The sequence below is a fragment of the Calidris pugnax genome, unplaced genomic scaffold (assembly GCF_001431845.1).
Source record: "Calidris pugnax isolate Ruff unplaced genomic scaffold, ASM143184v1 scaffold49, whole genome shotgun sequence".
Lineage (NCBI taxonomy): Eukaryota > Metazoa > Chordata > Aves > Charadriiformes > Scolopacidae > Calidris > Calidris pugnax.
Window position 1 is genome coordinate 1,624,043 of NW_015090798.1, and position 16,256 is coordinate 1,640,298.

At 42.9% G+C, this 16,256-nt stretch overlaps 1 protein-coding gene across 2 annotated transcripts in view; it reads right to left on the reverse strand.

Moving 5' to 3' along the window:
- Positions 1-5,506: 5,506 nt before the first annotated feature.
- Positions 5,507-16,256, reverse strand: part of QDPR (quinoid dihydropteridine reductase) — an 11,452-nt gene continuing 702 nt past the window's right edge. Inside the window, exons 1-7 of one of the 2 annotated variants that reach the window (XM_014937089.1) lie at positions 15,542-15,679; positions 15,336-15,428; positions 13,895-13,991; positions 12,070-12,210; positions 9,722-9,830; positions 8,390-8,473; positions 5,507-6,381 (exon numbers count right to left, since the gene is read on the reverse strand). In XM_014937089.1, the coding sequence (XP_014792575.1) occupies positions 6,276-6,381; positions 8,390-8,473; positions 9,722-9,830; positions 12,070-12,210; positions 13,895-13,991; positions 15,336-15,428; positions 15,542-15,628 (717 nt within the window). In that variant the 5' untranslated portion in view covers positions 15,629-15,679 and the 3' untranslated portion in view covers positions 5,507-6,275. Of the gene's footprint in view, positions 6,382-8,389; positions 8,474-9,721; positions 9,831-12,069; positions 12,211-13,894; positions 13,992-15,335; positions 15,429-15,541; positions 15,680-16,256 lie in introns of those variants that run through there. The other variant, XM_014937090.1, reaches the window with a different exon arrangement.

Consider the following 16,256-nt stretch of genomic DNA (forward strand, 5'->3'; position numbering starts at 1 on the left):
ACTTTGGTTTGTGGTCACAATTTTACACCAATTTCAATGAGACCGATGACAAAAGAGGTATTTTGAGTCTCTATTATGCTCTCACAGAGAGATAACAGTATTTAATTTATGCATTCTGATTTTCATCAGTAGATCTCAAAGCACTTTAAAAGGGTCTCATATATATTTAGGATATGAGGCACGGAAACAGAGATGTATTCAAAGTCTTCCAGCAGACCAGTAGCTGAAGCAGGAACAGAAACCAGGGGCTCCAATCTTAAGGTTTTTCTATACTTTTCATTTGTAAGAATGTTCTAATATGCATTTAATAACGGTATTTAAAAGGAAGTTCATACAAGGAAAATACTGTGATTAGTAGTGTAGTTCATATCTACAGGAGGCACTGGATAACTAATATTAAACTCTAGAAATGACAGAAATGTGGCTTGATACTGCTTGATACTGCTTGTTCCCTCCTAAATAACACTTTAAAATATTATCTATTCCTTCATTTCGTAGGCAAAGGAGTTAAAACTTTCACATTCAAAGCCCGAAAGTGATTAATTTTTATGTGTCCAAATTCCACCTCTTTGTTAATACTAGTCTGGTCCGAATGGATGCTGGTTCTTTTGGTTAGGTGAGGAAATCGTAATCCCTATGTGCAGTACAGAAGTTAAATAATCTGTTTCCCTTCCTATTGTGTCTGAGCCCTTAAAGCTGTGTTACAGAGCACCGATTGATAATCACAGAATCACAGAATCTTCTAGGTTGGAAGGGACCTTAAAGATCATCTTGTCCAACCGTCAAGCTAACTGACAAAAATAGACACCCACACAACAAACAAGGAGCATCATCACTAAACCATACCTCCCAGCACTACATCAACCCGTCTTTTGAACACCTCCAGGGATGGTGCCTCAACCACCTCCCTGGGCAGCCCATTCCAATGGCTGATAACCCTTTCAGTGAAAAAATTTTTCCTAATATCCAGCCTGAACCTCCCCTGGCGCAACTTGAGGCCATTTCCTCTTGTCCTGTCGCCTGTGACTTGAGAAAAGAGACCGACCCCCATCTCTCTACACCCTCCTTTCAGGTAGTTGTAGAGAGCAATAAGGTCTCCCCTCAGCCTCCTCCAGGCTGAACAACCCCAGCTCCCTCAGCCTCTCCTCCTCAGACTTACTCTCCAGACCCCTCACCATCTTTGTCGCCCTTCTCTGGACCCGCTCCAGCACCTCAATGTCTTTTTTATGGTAGGGGGCCCAAAACTGGACACAGTACTCAAGGTGAGGCCTCACCAGTGCCGAGTGCAGGGGGAAGATCACCTCTCGGGCCCTACTCCCCACGCTGTTCCTGATACAGGCCAGGATGCTGTTGGCCTTCTTGGCCACCTGGGCACAACTGCTGGCTCATGTTCAGCCGACTGTCGACCACTTGCTGATAACAGCAATGCTACGCCCTGCTGTTGGACTCCCTCCACAGCCTTGCCTTCTATTTTCTTTGGGTTTTTGCGTGTGGTGGTGTTGCTTGTTGTTTTTTCCTGTGTTTTGTTTTGTTTGAAACAGATGGAAGCACTAATACCTAACAGGCTGCATGTGCTTGGTGTAGGAGAGGCCAGGAAGCTTGGATTGTGGGCAATAAAGCAAGAAAGGAGAATGAGCCGGTTGATAGAGGCTGCGGCACAGTTAAAATCCTCGCTGCCAAAGAGAAAGTAGAATATTCCTTGCAGCAGAGGAATGTCCCCAATGTATTGGAAGTCTCTGCCCTCTGCTGGCTTTCCTGAAGATCAGCCTCAACTCGGCTGTGGGAGTCTGTGATCTCATCCCAGGAGAGTTCTCACAGACAGTGTTGAGACTGGCCGGCCGTATTTATCAAGCAAATCCTTAAGAACATGGTGTTTCGGGAAGTGCCAGAATGGCAGTGTCTGACAGGGATCTAAATCTCAAGTGACATTTGCTACTGACTCCTGCAGGGCTCTCTGGGATGTCTGCCTACTTCTCACCTTGTTCAACACTGCAAGGGTCTGAAGCGTCTCCGCGTGCTATTACACTCCCCATCTGTTTTCCTCCGCAGAACCAATACAAGGAAGGAGAAACAAGACCATGTTACTTTTTGTTGTGGTGGTGGTTCTCATTCCACTATAAAAAAAAAAAAAGTGCTTGTTTAGCATAATGAATTATTTCAACAAAAGGTTTCGAAGTGCAGTTTTGGGTGAATGTAGAACTGCAACTGCTGCATGACTCAGCTACCACCGTATTGGAAACATTTCCATCTGTTTTCCTTGGGTGAAAAACATAATTTCAAACCTTCATTTTGTGGCAATTGGTACAAAACTAATTTTCCCATAAAAATATAACTTTGAAAATTAATTAAATCTATTGGTAAAATATATGAATTTCACTTCACAGTGAAACCTGAAGACATTTGGACTCAGTCCTGCAAGGAACCAAAGGTTCTGCAAAGCAACGGGACCTGGGTCAGGCTTTGCAGGGTGGTGGCCTCAGTCCGAGCAGCAGCTCAGGTTCTCACCCACTCACCCCTGTGTATTGGGTTTGGGTGGGGAGATCTGGGTGCACTTCCGAGAGAAGCTGCTGGAAGCTTTTCCTGTGTCCAATAGTGCTAGTGCCAGATGGCTCCAAGATGAACCCACCATTGGCCAAGGCCAAGCCCATCAGCCATGGTGCTGGTGCCTGTGGGATAACATGTTTGAAGAAGGGAAAAAAAGCCCCAAACCCACACAATTACAGCCAGAAGAGAGAGGAGTGACAATATGTAAGACACAACTCTGGAGATACCAAGGTCAATGAAGAAAGATGACAAGGAGGTGCTCCAGGTGCTGGAACAGAGATTTCCCTACAGCCTGTGGTGAAGACCATAGTGGTGCCTATTGTTGTCCTCCTGCAAACCATGGAGGTTAGCGATGGAGAAGATATCCACCTGCAGCCCATGGAGGTTAATGACGGAGCAGATGCCTGGACCCCACACGAGAGCAGGTGGATGCCTTGAAGGAGGCTGTCGTGGAGACATAGAAAGCCCACGCTGGAGCAGGTTTGCTGGCAGAACTTGTGACCCGGTGGGGGATCCACACTGGAGCAGTCTGCTCCTGAAGGACTGCACTCCAGGGAAGGGACCCACACTGGAGCAGTTCATGAAGAACTGCAGCACACAGAAAGGACTCACATTGGAAGAGTTTGTGGAGCGTTGTCTCCTGTGGGAGGGACCCCATGTTGGAGCAGGGGAAGACTATGAAGAGTTGATAGAAAAGTGCCTCACTAAATTGGACCTATACATGGGAATTTTTTAATGACACCAGTTGTACAGTCCTAAATTTAAAAAATGGTAAATTCAGCTGCTTAATATAGATAAGAAATGACTAAATATTGAATACCTTAAATTAAAGGAGGATAAACTTCTGCAGTATTACATTCCTGTTGATGGTGCCATATAAACAGTAAAATTCCCTCCTCGTTGCAGCACCAACAGATCTCTGAGCCTGCTGAAGGCACCAGGCAACCCAGATGTTTCCAGTGTCAGAGTGGCTTTTTTTTTAACTGGAATAAAGTTTGTAGAGACACAGGATGAAACTGGTCACATGAAGTCACTTTTCCATCAAACTCCCCAGGTTAAACATCTCACCTCTAGCAGCTGGCTTGACGTGCATTTGCCAACACCTTCACTCTCAAGCTTCAATAATGCCTTTTTTGTATCTTTCCACTCATACCTGCAACTGATAAAAGTCAATAATCCAGACAACAGTCTTCCATTCACAATTATGCCTTAACACTATTTGCTCTTTCACAGTCAGCATATTTCACCACTTTTACATTACCACAGCCAACATATTATTGTTTCCAATAGCTATATTGCTGCTTCTTAACCAGTAAGCAGCAGTACAAGTTGAACAAGGACACTGGGAAACGTGTTCTTGAACACGAACGCTGGGAAAACACAACAGAAATTTTTCAGTTTTATGGAATGGAAAAATTGCTCGTATTTTCTACTATCCTTCCCCCTTCAAGCAAGAGGGGAAGGGCAGCTCAGTTGAGGACAATGTTCCTGTTACTACACTCACACTCCTTTCAACACGGATTTCTTCTACCACATATTTTTATACAGCTGCTCTGCCTTATAAAAGCCATAGCCTTTCATTTAATTAGCTGGGGTAATTAGGGCAGCAGTCAGGATATGCACAGCAGACCCCTGTGAGGCATTGAACCGGCACTGGAGCTAGAGCTTCAGAGAGTGACTGGTGGCACTTCATGTTTAACACAGCTGCTCTGCTTCTAGACCTGTGTTGGTGCGTTCATGCAATATGACATGGAAGGAGACAACCAGCCAGGCTGGGTCTCCACAAGCTTAAGAGCCCTCTCCTCAGCAGAGACACCTCCCCTGCTCCCAAGGCCCTATCTCCAGTTGGCACTGGTGGAGCATACCTGAAGCATCTAGGTCAGAACCACAGATCTGCCTCAGGTTTTCCTACCAGGACCACCAGGTCTTTCAAGTGAAGGAGGAGGACTCAACCTATCTTTCAAAATGCGTGGATTGCACCTCAATTGTCTTTTTCTGATCACCTGTTCTCTACCAAAATTTAAACCTGGTTTCCCTTTTTCCTCCTGTATAGTCTCAGGCTGGTGAGTCACAACCTTCAACTTAATTCACGTGACTGATGACCAGCCATTTGCCTTTTTTCACCAAGTTACAAATAACACCATTAAAGTCCAGCAATGTGCACATCATCTACAAAAGATGCCTGAAAAGCCCCTACAGCCCTTAGGAAGTAAAAGATTCTCTGCTCATCTCAGTCCCATTTCCCGTGTTATCATCTTCTGCCACAGTTCTACAAAAACATCCATGAGCCACAGAGCCTGCTAGGTCTCCTTGGCCCTGTGTTCCTACACAGATGTATAAACACACATCTGGAATCCCAGCTGCTCTCCCTTCACCATTCAAGAGTTTGATCTGCCCTTCAGGGAGCAGATTGAGACACAAGTCAGTAGATGTTTGCAAGACAACACAGCAATGTGAAAGCAACTTGGCCACTCAACTAGCCTGGCAGAGGGAAGCCTTCACATCACATAAGCTTGTAGTACGATAGCTCTTCCTTTTTCCAGAATAATCAAGTAACACCTTAAGAGTTTTCTTCATTCCAGTTTTCAACTGCAGAAATCACTGTTCAAACAGAATGGCTGCAAGTCTTCCATTTAAAATCAAATCAAAAAGCTCCATGAATTGACTTTCTGACCAGTTTGACAGTACATAAAAATTTCCCTCTACACCTCTCCATCCAGCAGGACAAACCAAGTAAAGGGACAGTCACACCAAAACAGGCAATTGTGCAGCCATATAGCTGTGTTAAAACTGATATAGCCACATGTGAGCTTTTCCAAGTGGGAAGAAGGAAAAGGTTTCCAGGCTGCTGGCAGCAAATCCTTCCCCAGCACAACCCTGAGGCTACTTAAAATAAAAAAAGTGGATAAATTGCTTAAAATGTTATCCAGACATTTGTGTTAGAGTGACAGAGACAGCCCAGTACATAAAACAATATATATTTATTTAGCACAAAAAGTTCCATATTCAAGTAGAAGTGTATATGCTTCTTCTAGAATTTCTTTACGGCACTTTGCTTTTAGAAAAATTAAAGAACCATCATGACTAACACAGAGACGTACTAATCATTTGGCAGAAGGACTGTTTTATCCTACAACTGTAGGCCTGATAGCAGCTTTTAAACTGTAAGGCAAATTAGGAACTCCTCCTCAAGTGAGTAATCTCTATACAGTTCCATTAACTCAAGTGGAACATTCACAAGAAAAATATTACGAGACTAGGACATTATATATGACTGTAACATTTTCTATAATTGCAGCCAATATTATATGCTGGGGGGGAGTTATATTCTCAGACAGGAAAAGACAGATTACTGAAAGATTTACAGTAAATTACCAGAAACACTGACTGACCGAGAAAACAAATCCAACCATTATATATGTGATTACATGACATAATTAAGCACAATTCCCATTTCAGAGAAAATGGGTAAGCTGACATATAATGCTCAGAATCAGGACACCTACAGACTCTAAAGCCTGCAACTTTAATTTAGAGACAAATACTTGATACTTGTTGATAAACGAATGCAGATAGTACACAACTGACAGCACAGAAATATTACTTGAAATCTGGTTCCATTAATGACATAGCTGCAATCACTGGACACAGAATACCATCCAATTACACTGGCAGAGAGATCTTCCATAGCTTCTCCTTTGCTGAAGTTCCACTCTCTTCAGTGACTGACATCAAAGATGTGCTGCCACGAGTTCAGTCTTCCCTCCTGTAGTTACCACCTGGATTAGACTCCCCGAGTTGGGCCGACTCTTTCCTGTTACCCAGTCATAAAATGTTCTGTTTTAAAAATAAACAGATAAAACAGGGTGAGGAGGGGAAAAAAACCCCCATACTACTATCAGGTATATCAACAGAAAGCATAAAATAAAAGCCTATTACTTTCCCTTCTTTTCCTACTGGCCTCTCTAGTGATTTCTGTGTATGTTGCAGACCAGCAATGTGATCTCTGGATTCAGACCTTCAGAGATAAACAGAGGCCCAGAGGAATCTGCAGGGCTTTACAGTGCACACACAGGATTTGCAGAACATCTCAAAGGAAAAGGCCAGGGGCTTCAAATGTTAAAGCAGCAAGCCAGAGCTGCAAGGTTTTTCCAAGTTTTAAAAAAAAAAAAAAATTTAAAAGGGGAAGGAGAGGCTACTTAAGTTGCCTTTACAGTATGTATCTATCTATACAGGAATGCAGACTTATGGATAAAATAAGAGTTGCTAAACCAATTACTCTCCCAACAGGCCATTATAACACTTAGATATATATATATAACTGTGACAGTGGTCTGGGCAGAAGCACAGAAAGCCTTAAGACATCCAGTATAATGCTGAGTAAGGTGGACTCATTCTGGACTCCTTATCAAAATGCAGTACAAATTCCATACTCAAAATATAATACAAAAAAATGCAGTATATTTTTCAGGTCTATCAACCCTTCCAATATTGCAGACATAGCAGGATGTCCCAACGTGGCAGTCACCATCTGACACAACAGCTTCCAGGGCACAAAATTCCAGTGCCATATGGGAAAAGATCTCCTGCACCCTTCCCAAGACGCGGATGTTACCAACACTTTAACACCATTGGGTGTTTTTCTTCCACAGCCAGTGAGATTTTTTTTTTTTCAGTTTTCAAAGCTGGATTTAAAGTTTAGGGAAAAGAAACAAAACAAAGCAATCAACCTAATTCTCCCGTAAGGAAAAAACACTTTAAAGTTAAAATTCAAGAAAATGAATTTGTAAAACCACAACATCTGGCTAAGCAGTCTCTGAAGCACAGTAAATTAAATAACTTTTTTTAACAGTTTTAGGCCAACCAAATTCAATTGATGGGTCCCTTTTAAAGAGCCACATCAAACAGCTGCAGAGGCTTTTCACAATAAAAACCATTTCCCTCTCAGACATCCAACTTAAAAAAAAAATTCCCCCAAAAAAGGAAATCCAATGTCTGAACTAAACTGCTCTCTGAACAATTAGCAATAGGGTAAATGCAATTTCAGCATCAGTTCTAAAAGACTTGAAAAATATGTAAGAGTAAAGCCCTTTACAACGTACGAACATAGATTCATCTTTGTTTTTCCTCAAAGAGACAAGACAGTTGTGTCCTTATTTTCTTCCTTTTGACAGCTCACCCTCAGCAGAATCTTTACTCCCCATCACATCACAGAACACAGTACTTACACTGCACCTTCTCTAACTGAGAGGAATTAGAAAGACTAAGCCTTATGACCTCAACCTGCTGTTAAATAAGCTCCAGGTGAAGTTCCAGCATTTTGCAATATCATTCAGGACAAGTCTTTGGGGATGATGGGGGGAAAGAAAATCTTGACTAAATTTTTGTAAAAAAAAAAAAGAGCAGGAATTTGGCCAGCCAAGAGAAGTGAACTAACACACCATAGACTAAGCAGTAAAGAGTTTAAAAAAAATAAATAAATCCCAAACTTTACATGCCTATTTGCTGTTCACCTTTAAGCCAGACTACTGTCTCCTGCATCTGCTGTCTGCAATTTACCTACAGGCTTTATAGGATTCTCTAGCTTCCAACTGCCTAAGGCTATCTCCCTTGTTGGAGTAACTGGTGTAAAGATGCTGAAGTTGCCAGAGTTGAGCTGATTTTCTCCAGTTAAGAAGCCTGGGCAATAAAGCCAGTGTGATTCAGAAACATACACAATAAGGGGATGATGGAGATAAAAAAAACCCCATGCAAATCCAAGTCAGCTATTTAGCAAGAACATGCAATAAGATGCAGCAGCAAGAGGGACAGTGAGGAATTGCTTTGTTATGACACGGATACTCACTCAGCAATGAAGTCTAAGGGAGTCCAGGAGCTGAAATCTGCATCAGGCATTGATTTCCTGTTTGCTGGTGTATCTAAGGTAACCCTGTGATTAAAAAAGATAAGCCTTTTATTTAAACATCATGTTCCTGATGAGCACCACCTGCTTCTATTTGTTGCTGTAACGTATGCTTGGCTTTTACGCCACGCAGTACAGATTTCCCTTGCATCCTCTACATGTGTTAACAGCATATAGCCATCAGTTTCCATGTGTATCAAAGGCTCTAACCTATAATCCCTCACCTTCCCAGCTCACTGATGACATCCAGCCCATTAGGGCAATCATTTAGCCCCCAAGCTCCCTGTCAGTCTCTCAGTGGCAGTAATATGCCCGTTCACACGTACTGCCCAGCACAATGATATTAAGGGGGGAACTTTTCACAACTCCCTCACTCAGACGCTGTTAACAATCCAAGATGTAATTACTCTTTTAAAAATTCACTCAAGAACAGAGTTCTGCATGAGAACCATGCAAGTGTAGAACGCCCAAAAGCCCAGTGATCTTGGTGTCTGCCTGTCTGTAAAGCTCTATAGAAGGTGTCAATTTTCCCCAACATTTTTAATGCTGTTGCTCTCTGACCTAAACAAGTGTGCATAAGACCGTGTATACATGGAAAACAAAGCAGGGAGAGTTCAGGCAGTGTTGCAAATCCTGTCTAAAATTTTGGGTCCTGAACTAGATATGGACTTAGCAAGTAAAACACTCTTAAATTTTGCAGCAGAATTGATAAATGTAGATATAGTAAAGGCCTACTGAGCCATCCACTTTTTACTAGCTTTCCCCATCAAAAAGAAAGCTGTAACAAGCAAACACAAATTCAACTTTTTCTTTTCACAGATCCTCAAAGTGACCTAAGTTTACTGATAACATATAGATATACAGCACCTTATGAAGAAGCATCTTTAACCAAGTCAAAATTTGTCAAGTAATCCTGCGCTTTACTGTTATTGCACAGCTAAGTCTAAAACTGCGCTGAACAGCTCATCTCATTCTCAGAGTTCTGCCTGTACTGGGGGGAAAAGAAAAAGTATCATGTTAATGCATGGCTATGGTTAAACTGATTGAAAATAATCCAATTTAATTCCAACATCCACTACTGTTTTGCAAAGAAAAGGAGAACTTCATCATTTTTAGGGTGATTCACATATCACTGTGTCCATACATTCAACGTGCCTCCTTTCTCTGTGAAACTCTAAGTAGGTCTGAGAAGCTGTTTGTGTACTGTGAGCAAGACACAGCAAACATATCCATGTGCCTCCAGGTTACAGCAGTAATTAAATTAAACCCACTTACGGTAAAATAGCAACAGCAGCAGAACCAGATGGTAGGCCACTGTTGGCACCAGCTAAACTCTGGCAAAGCTGATGCACCGCTCCTTTGGCCATGCCGTAGCCAATCATCCCTAACAATTAAAAACAGGAAAATTAGAGCACAATCAAAGCAGCTCTCAGTATGCAGTATGATAGAAACTCAAATTATTTGATGAATATTAAGTTTAAGACCGCTTATCACAGCCAGAACAGAATTACAGGCTTTTAAAATATATCAAAATACACATATTAAAAAGAAAAAGAAAAAGCAAAGAGCTCTTACTAGACAACCAGGAACTATCACAGAACTCTGTTTACTCAGCACTATAGAAATAAGCAGCTTACCTTGTTAAGTACATTTAGCTCATGCATCCAAATGTACCCTGAAGGGTGGGACCTACAGGGCTAACCTTACAAGCCTAACAGGGTAAGTGTGAAGGTGCTCATATACTTTAATAGGCAACCATCCATTAATTTTAATCATATGACTAAGGTATTTGCAGGTTTGAACCCAAAGAGATAGAGCTCAGTTCTCTCAGGAACTGTAATTTCCTTGGTCAGCATCCCAAAGCTGACAGGCCCTTTGGAGAAAACTGTTAAAATTACTGGCTAACCTGCCAGGTACAAGATCTGGACAATCAGGGTGCTATAGGTCTGAGATGTCTCATGCTATGTATCTGCCAAGCAGTCTGGACACAGATTAAGCACATGAGAAAACTTAAGTCTACTACAACTGGATGCCTTCCTACCCATTCATGTAACTACACAACCCCTTCCAAATGCTCCTGAGCAAGTATTTTGTATCAAAGTTACAAAGGTAATTTTGCATTGCAGAAATTTTTCATTATATTCAATTAGACATACTGTATTATATCCATTTTTATCAGGAAGAATCATGGGCTGCAGTAGCTAACTTACTGTTATGATAAAAATATTTGCATCTCTTATCATATTCTCCTCTTGTCTCACCTAAACCAAACATTCCAAGTCTTTTAAAACATTTTTATGTTCTGCATTTCTTAGCCATCACTGTCAGACCACTTCTGTAACTGTTTATATCATTCCCAGTATTCTTCAATTCGCATTATGCGAGTCAACATTTACACATAGGAACAGAAAAATCACACTAACAGCAAACAAGAAAAAGCTTATTCCTTCCATAGCCGCTGGTAGGAAGAAGCCTAACAAGTCATATTTGCAAATATTGAGTAACAACTCTTTCCCAATTCTTCCTGCTGTTAATAAGTTGCATGTGTTTGCCCAAAGCACTGCTGTGTCTTTTAGAAAAATCCAGACTTGTTGAAACCAACTAGTTCAAAACATGAAAGTAGATCACTTTGATTCCTGTGTTGTGGTCCCTACCTCCCAAAACCACCCAAACAAAAAACAACAGGAAAGTTTGCCAGAGTTCACATTTTTCCATTGGTATATGGTCAGTCAGTAGTGCACACTAAGTTATTCATCTGCTTATTCTCATAAAACAAGTCTTTTATCTTCAGACTACACCAGATGCAGCTGTAAACATAGAAGATAAATCATTAACTAGAAAATGCAGCATCTTTCTCCTGAACAGTTTTGGACACAGCTTTCAGGAATATTCATAAACGTTTTACGTTGTAAAATATTAGTATCTATGTCTCATCAAAATATTTTTGAAGACAGACTAATGAAAGATTGGGAAATAAGAGTATTTGTCTCAAACTTTCCTCTTCCTGACTGTGGGCTTGTGTGTCGGTGGCCCTATTTAAAAAAAAAAAAAAAGCCTTAAATTGCTCCCAGATTTCTTCCTCCATGCCGACCAACATGGTGAGGAGCAAGATGAAAAAAACTAACAAAGTTCATATTAAATAGCTAGTGGAGGGCAAAGATGAAGGTCAACAAGCTTATCTATGTCAGAAGCAAAGGCAGACTGGAATCAGAACATGAACAGCACAAGCACATTTAACAGAATCAGCTGACTCATCACCAATAGACAAATTGGGCAATTAAGCATTGCCTTTCAGAACACAAATAGGAGACTAAACTCTATTTAAGCACTCTACTTACAGCTTGCTGTGTGCTAGTATTCTTGTTTTCCAAATACTAGTACATTTCACAAATGCATGTCAAGTACCATTTAAATACTGATTCTGTTTGCCCCCCAGCTTCAAGAGATTCGGTATTGCTACCTATAAAATTACACTTTCTTTAAGGTTTCAGAAGCAATTTGCAATTTGTACTAGATGTCAAGAAACTGGGGAGTGAAACTGTTACTTCTCAAACACGAGAATGCTCAGACTAAGACAGCTATAGCTGCTGATGTCCCAGCAGTTACCACAGGTTGCATTTTACCTGGAGTTCCAGATAAAGCAGCTTGAGCTCCCGTCAAAGTCAAGAGGCCGCCTTCTTTCAGGTGTTTCGTGGCGAGGTGACTGGAGATAGTGGATGTCCAAACGCTCTGCTTCCACATCAGATCACAGTTTTTGTATAAAGCTGATTAAGAAAAGAATTAGTGAAATTAACTCAAAGATAGAAGACTTCTAACTCTAATTTCCCTACTGTCACGCAGAATGCAACAGCCTAGGAAAACACGTTTTCTACCATTTTCTGCTTCCACATTGGGCAAAACATCAATTTATGTCTTTTCTATCTCCCTCCTCTTTGGGGTCTGAATCTCAGCTCTACAGCGTATATTCTGGGCAGTTATCTGCCTTCTCACTACCAGAAACAAAAAAACCAAAAAAAATAAACAAACAAAAGATAGTTTAATTAACTCTGCATTAATGGTTCAAAGATTTCCAAGCTCTTGAAACTCCTGTAGGGATTGCCTCAATCTATGTCAAGGATCTCAAAACTTTCACATCAGCCTCACCTCACTTTGCTGTAGCATCATCTGTCTCTTTCCATAACTTCCTCACTGGCTGCAAAAGAGCTATGCTCCATCAGGATGCAGACAGAAGACTCCAAGAGATAGAGGAGTTGAACAAAAAATAATATTTCTTTCTTATCAACAGATTACTTCATGAACCAAGAATCAATCTGTCTGTCTGACAGCAGTAGGTTGGTATGGAATATCACAGATACACACATCTGCACTCTCCTAGAATAAGTTCCAGTGCCTCTATGTCCTGGAATGCAACCTCTGGTAAGGCAGCCTGCTGGAGAAGGTACACCAAAAACTTCAAATTAAATAAAAAATGATAGGATTTCAAATTTTGCTTATCAATCTCTGCATGGGAAAAGAGGAAAAACGATAACTAGACGTGTCAAAGATTTCAGTGTTCAGAAAGCACTGTTTCCATCCCACAACATGGAATAAGCATAAATAACTCTGTGACATAAACCTACCACCTATGCCGAGATATCCTGCAACCCTATCAATAACATTGCTACAAATGATGGTTATGATAAATTACCTTATTTAAAATATGGTGCACACTAATAACCATTTAATATAATGCAACTGTGCTGTGTGTTTGTCTTTCCACATTGTCCCTCTTTAAAAAGTAATCTTTCTTTGTAAAGCCTGAACTGGAACAGGGGAAGAAAAATGCACATTTTAACAGATTTACTCCAGGCAGAAAACAAGATGCTTTTGTTTTGTTTTTTCTCTTGTATCTCTACACCAGTGGGTAAAGTGTAAAATTTCATTCTTCCATCTTTAAAAGGTTTTTCAAAGCTGAAGGCTTTTTCTGTAGCATGATCTCTGCTCATTAGACAGCTCCTTCCAAAACTGTACTGCACAGTAATAGCTCAGAGAACTGCACGAGGCAAGTGAGGTTTTATGCACAAAGCAATAAATTAGGAAACAACACTGATGTTTACACTCAGCCACTGTCTCGTGCAACTTGCCTGACACGGGTAACCTCAGCAAAAGTTAGTTCATAGCTAATAATGCTGAACTCCTTCATAAAGTGCATGAAGATTTTTCCAGTGAAAACTGGTGTATCAAAAAGCATTACTGAGAACAGTAAGCACTGTGCAAATTTAACAGGCAGCTAAAATTCAGAAAAGCACTAAGAAGCATTGTGACTGAGCTATCTTGTACTTCTACACTCACGTCTTCCTCTGGACTCAGGATGAAACATGATCTCAAATATCTGTATTACCATGATTTTTAAGAATTCCTCTCAGATTTCATTCATGTGTTCACAGCACACGTGTACCAAAGGCTTACATTTAGCTTTGGCGCTGCCTCCAGCCCATCCTCCTGCTACACACAGGATTGCATCCACCTTTTCTTCACCAAGAAGTTTTCCAACTGCTGCTGTCACCTTCAATACATAGAACAAAGACATATTGAACTGATGGACTGATAAGGTAAAGGAGTAAAAATATCAAGGCTGCATTAAAGTTACTCAGTTACATAACTGGAAAAAAAGTAACACAGCACATAGCAATTTAAACAGCTGCAGAAAATTAACATTTATCATCTCTAAACAAAGTAATTGTGTTGAAAAATACTATATATGAAAGTCAGAGAGATGAAAATCAGACTGTACAGTGCATGATGTCACTGGAAATAAGTGATTTGAGCAGAACTGAAAGATCTGACCCTCACCTATAGCATTAAAAAAAATTGGCATTTGCGACCTACTTTTTGACAAGGTTCTTCTCTGGGCACAGTGCTGTTGAGAAATGAAACTCCAGGTCTGACCAGGTCTACTGGTGTCACTTTGGATAACAGTGCAAGAAATGAACAACTAAAGATTAGCTGCCTTAATGCTTTTATGTGGACGACAATCATCAGTTTGAATCCAGCCTCTAAATTGGAGTTTGTATACTTTTAGTCACCTGGTATCTTTTTCTCTATCAAATATAAGGCTTCACAGTAATGCATTTGTTGGCTAAGAATTTTCTCTGTCAAAGGGAAAAGCAAATAATCCATCTCTCAACAAAAGAAAAAAAGATCCAAGGGTTTTCACAAAGGCTCAGTATTGAAAAACACACTGCAAACATTCTATGTAACTCTCTAAAACCCTTAAGAGTTGTGTAAATATGAAGAAAACATATTGGCTAGTGATTCAGTTTATGAGTAAGAGAAACGGGCTCAGAAGTTAACATTTAAGAAAAAATAATCCTCTCTCTCCAGAATAAAGCAACACAGTTTTTAGGCTAGCTTTGATTCTCCCGTGTTCACCTTTGTGGAAACCAGTGGATCCTCTGTGGATCCCATCAGGGCTCAGGGTTTGCATGCTCTGGGTGTATCTTCTATTCACACACTGCACATTTGAGAGTCAGGAGATCAGAACGAAGCATTGCACGTTAACATGCCCTAATCCATCTTCACCTGATTCAACCCGTGACTTTTCAAGTCTCCAACAGAAAAACTATGCAAAACTGCCTTACGTGCTGAACCTCCAAACCCCCAGATGAAGCTCTTTCTGCACACTCACGCATCCGTGCGGTTAGAAGAAAATTACATTAAAAAGAAGCAGCGAGGAGCAGGAGCCGGGATGTTCGGGTTGAGGACCGGCTCCTCCGCCCCACAGCGGCGGCTTCTGGCCCGAGGCCGGCCCCATCCCCACGGCGGCGGAGAGGCCGGGGGGAGAGGCTGGATGTCAGCGCCTCCACAGCCTCCGCACCCCGGGGAGCGCCCGCCCCGCACCCCGACCCACCTGCTCGGCCTGCTCGGGGAAGGACTCGGTGGTCCCCACCACCACGTTGGCGCTGGCGTCCTCGTTCTCCGCCAGGTCGATGCTGGCCACCCACTGCCGAGAGGAGGGAGAGGAACGGCGCGTTAGCGGGCCCGCTCTCCCCGAACGAACGCCTCCCGGCGGGGCCGGCTCCCCGCCTCGCCGCCACCCCCCGGCCCGCCGCTTACCCAGTTCTTGGACTTGAAGTACCGCACGCACTGGGACCCCAGCGCCCCTCTGCCCCCGTACACCAGCACCCTGCCCGCCGCGGCCATGCTCGCTGCCCGCCCGCCCGGCTCTGGATCGAGCTCCGCTCTGGCCGCCCGGCCGGCCCCGCCTGCGCATGCGGGGGGCGGGCGAGGGGCGGTGGCGCCCGGCCTAGGGGGCCGTGCCGGAGGAGGGGGAGCCCCGGTACCTCGGCCCAGCCCCAACCTGCCCCCCGAAGGCTCAGGGGGTGCCGCAGGGGCAGTTTTACCTCAGGAAATCCCCCACCCGTGGGCTCCCCGCGCCTGGTTCGGACCGAAAGCCGGTCACCACCCCCACACACACACACGATCTCCGGTGGCGGACTGTGTTACCTGGGTCGCCGGGGATACTGCCAGGATTAATTAATTAGTGGTTATAAAGGTGCCTGCAGGTCTTGGGTAGCAGTAACCGTAGAAGCGCAGGCAATTACGGCCGGTTTCCTGTAGCGCTCCCGGGTCGCACCTGTAGCTTCAATGGCGCCGCTCGCTGCGGTCCGCGCGGCTGGCCCCGGGCGGTGAGGGGCAGCCTTCACCCCGGTGTAAATGCGGGAGATTCGTACGAGACATAATGGCGTCCTGAAAAAGGGGTTCTGTGCCTCAGTGAACAGCCTTGGAGAGGAAGGGGGCAGCGGCCGAGGCGGGCGGGCCCGCGGCTTCG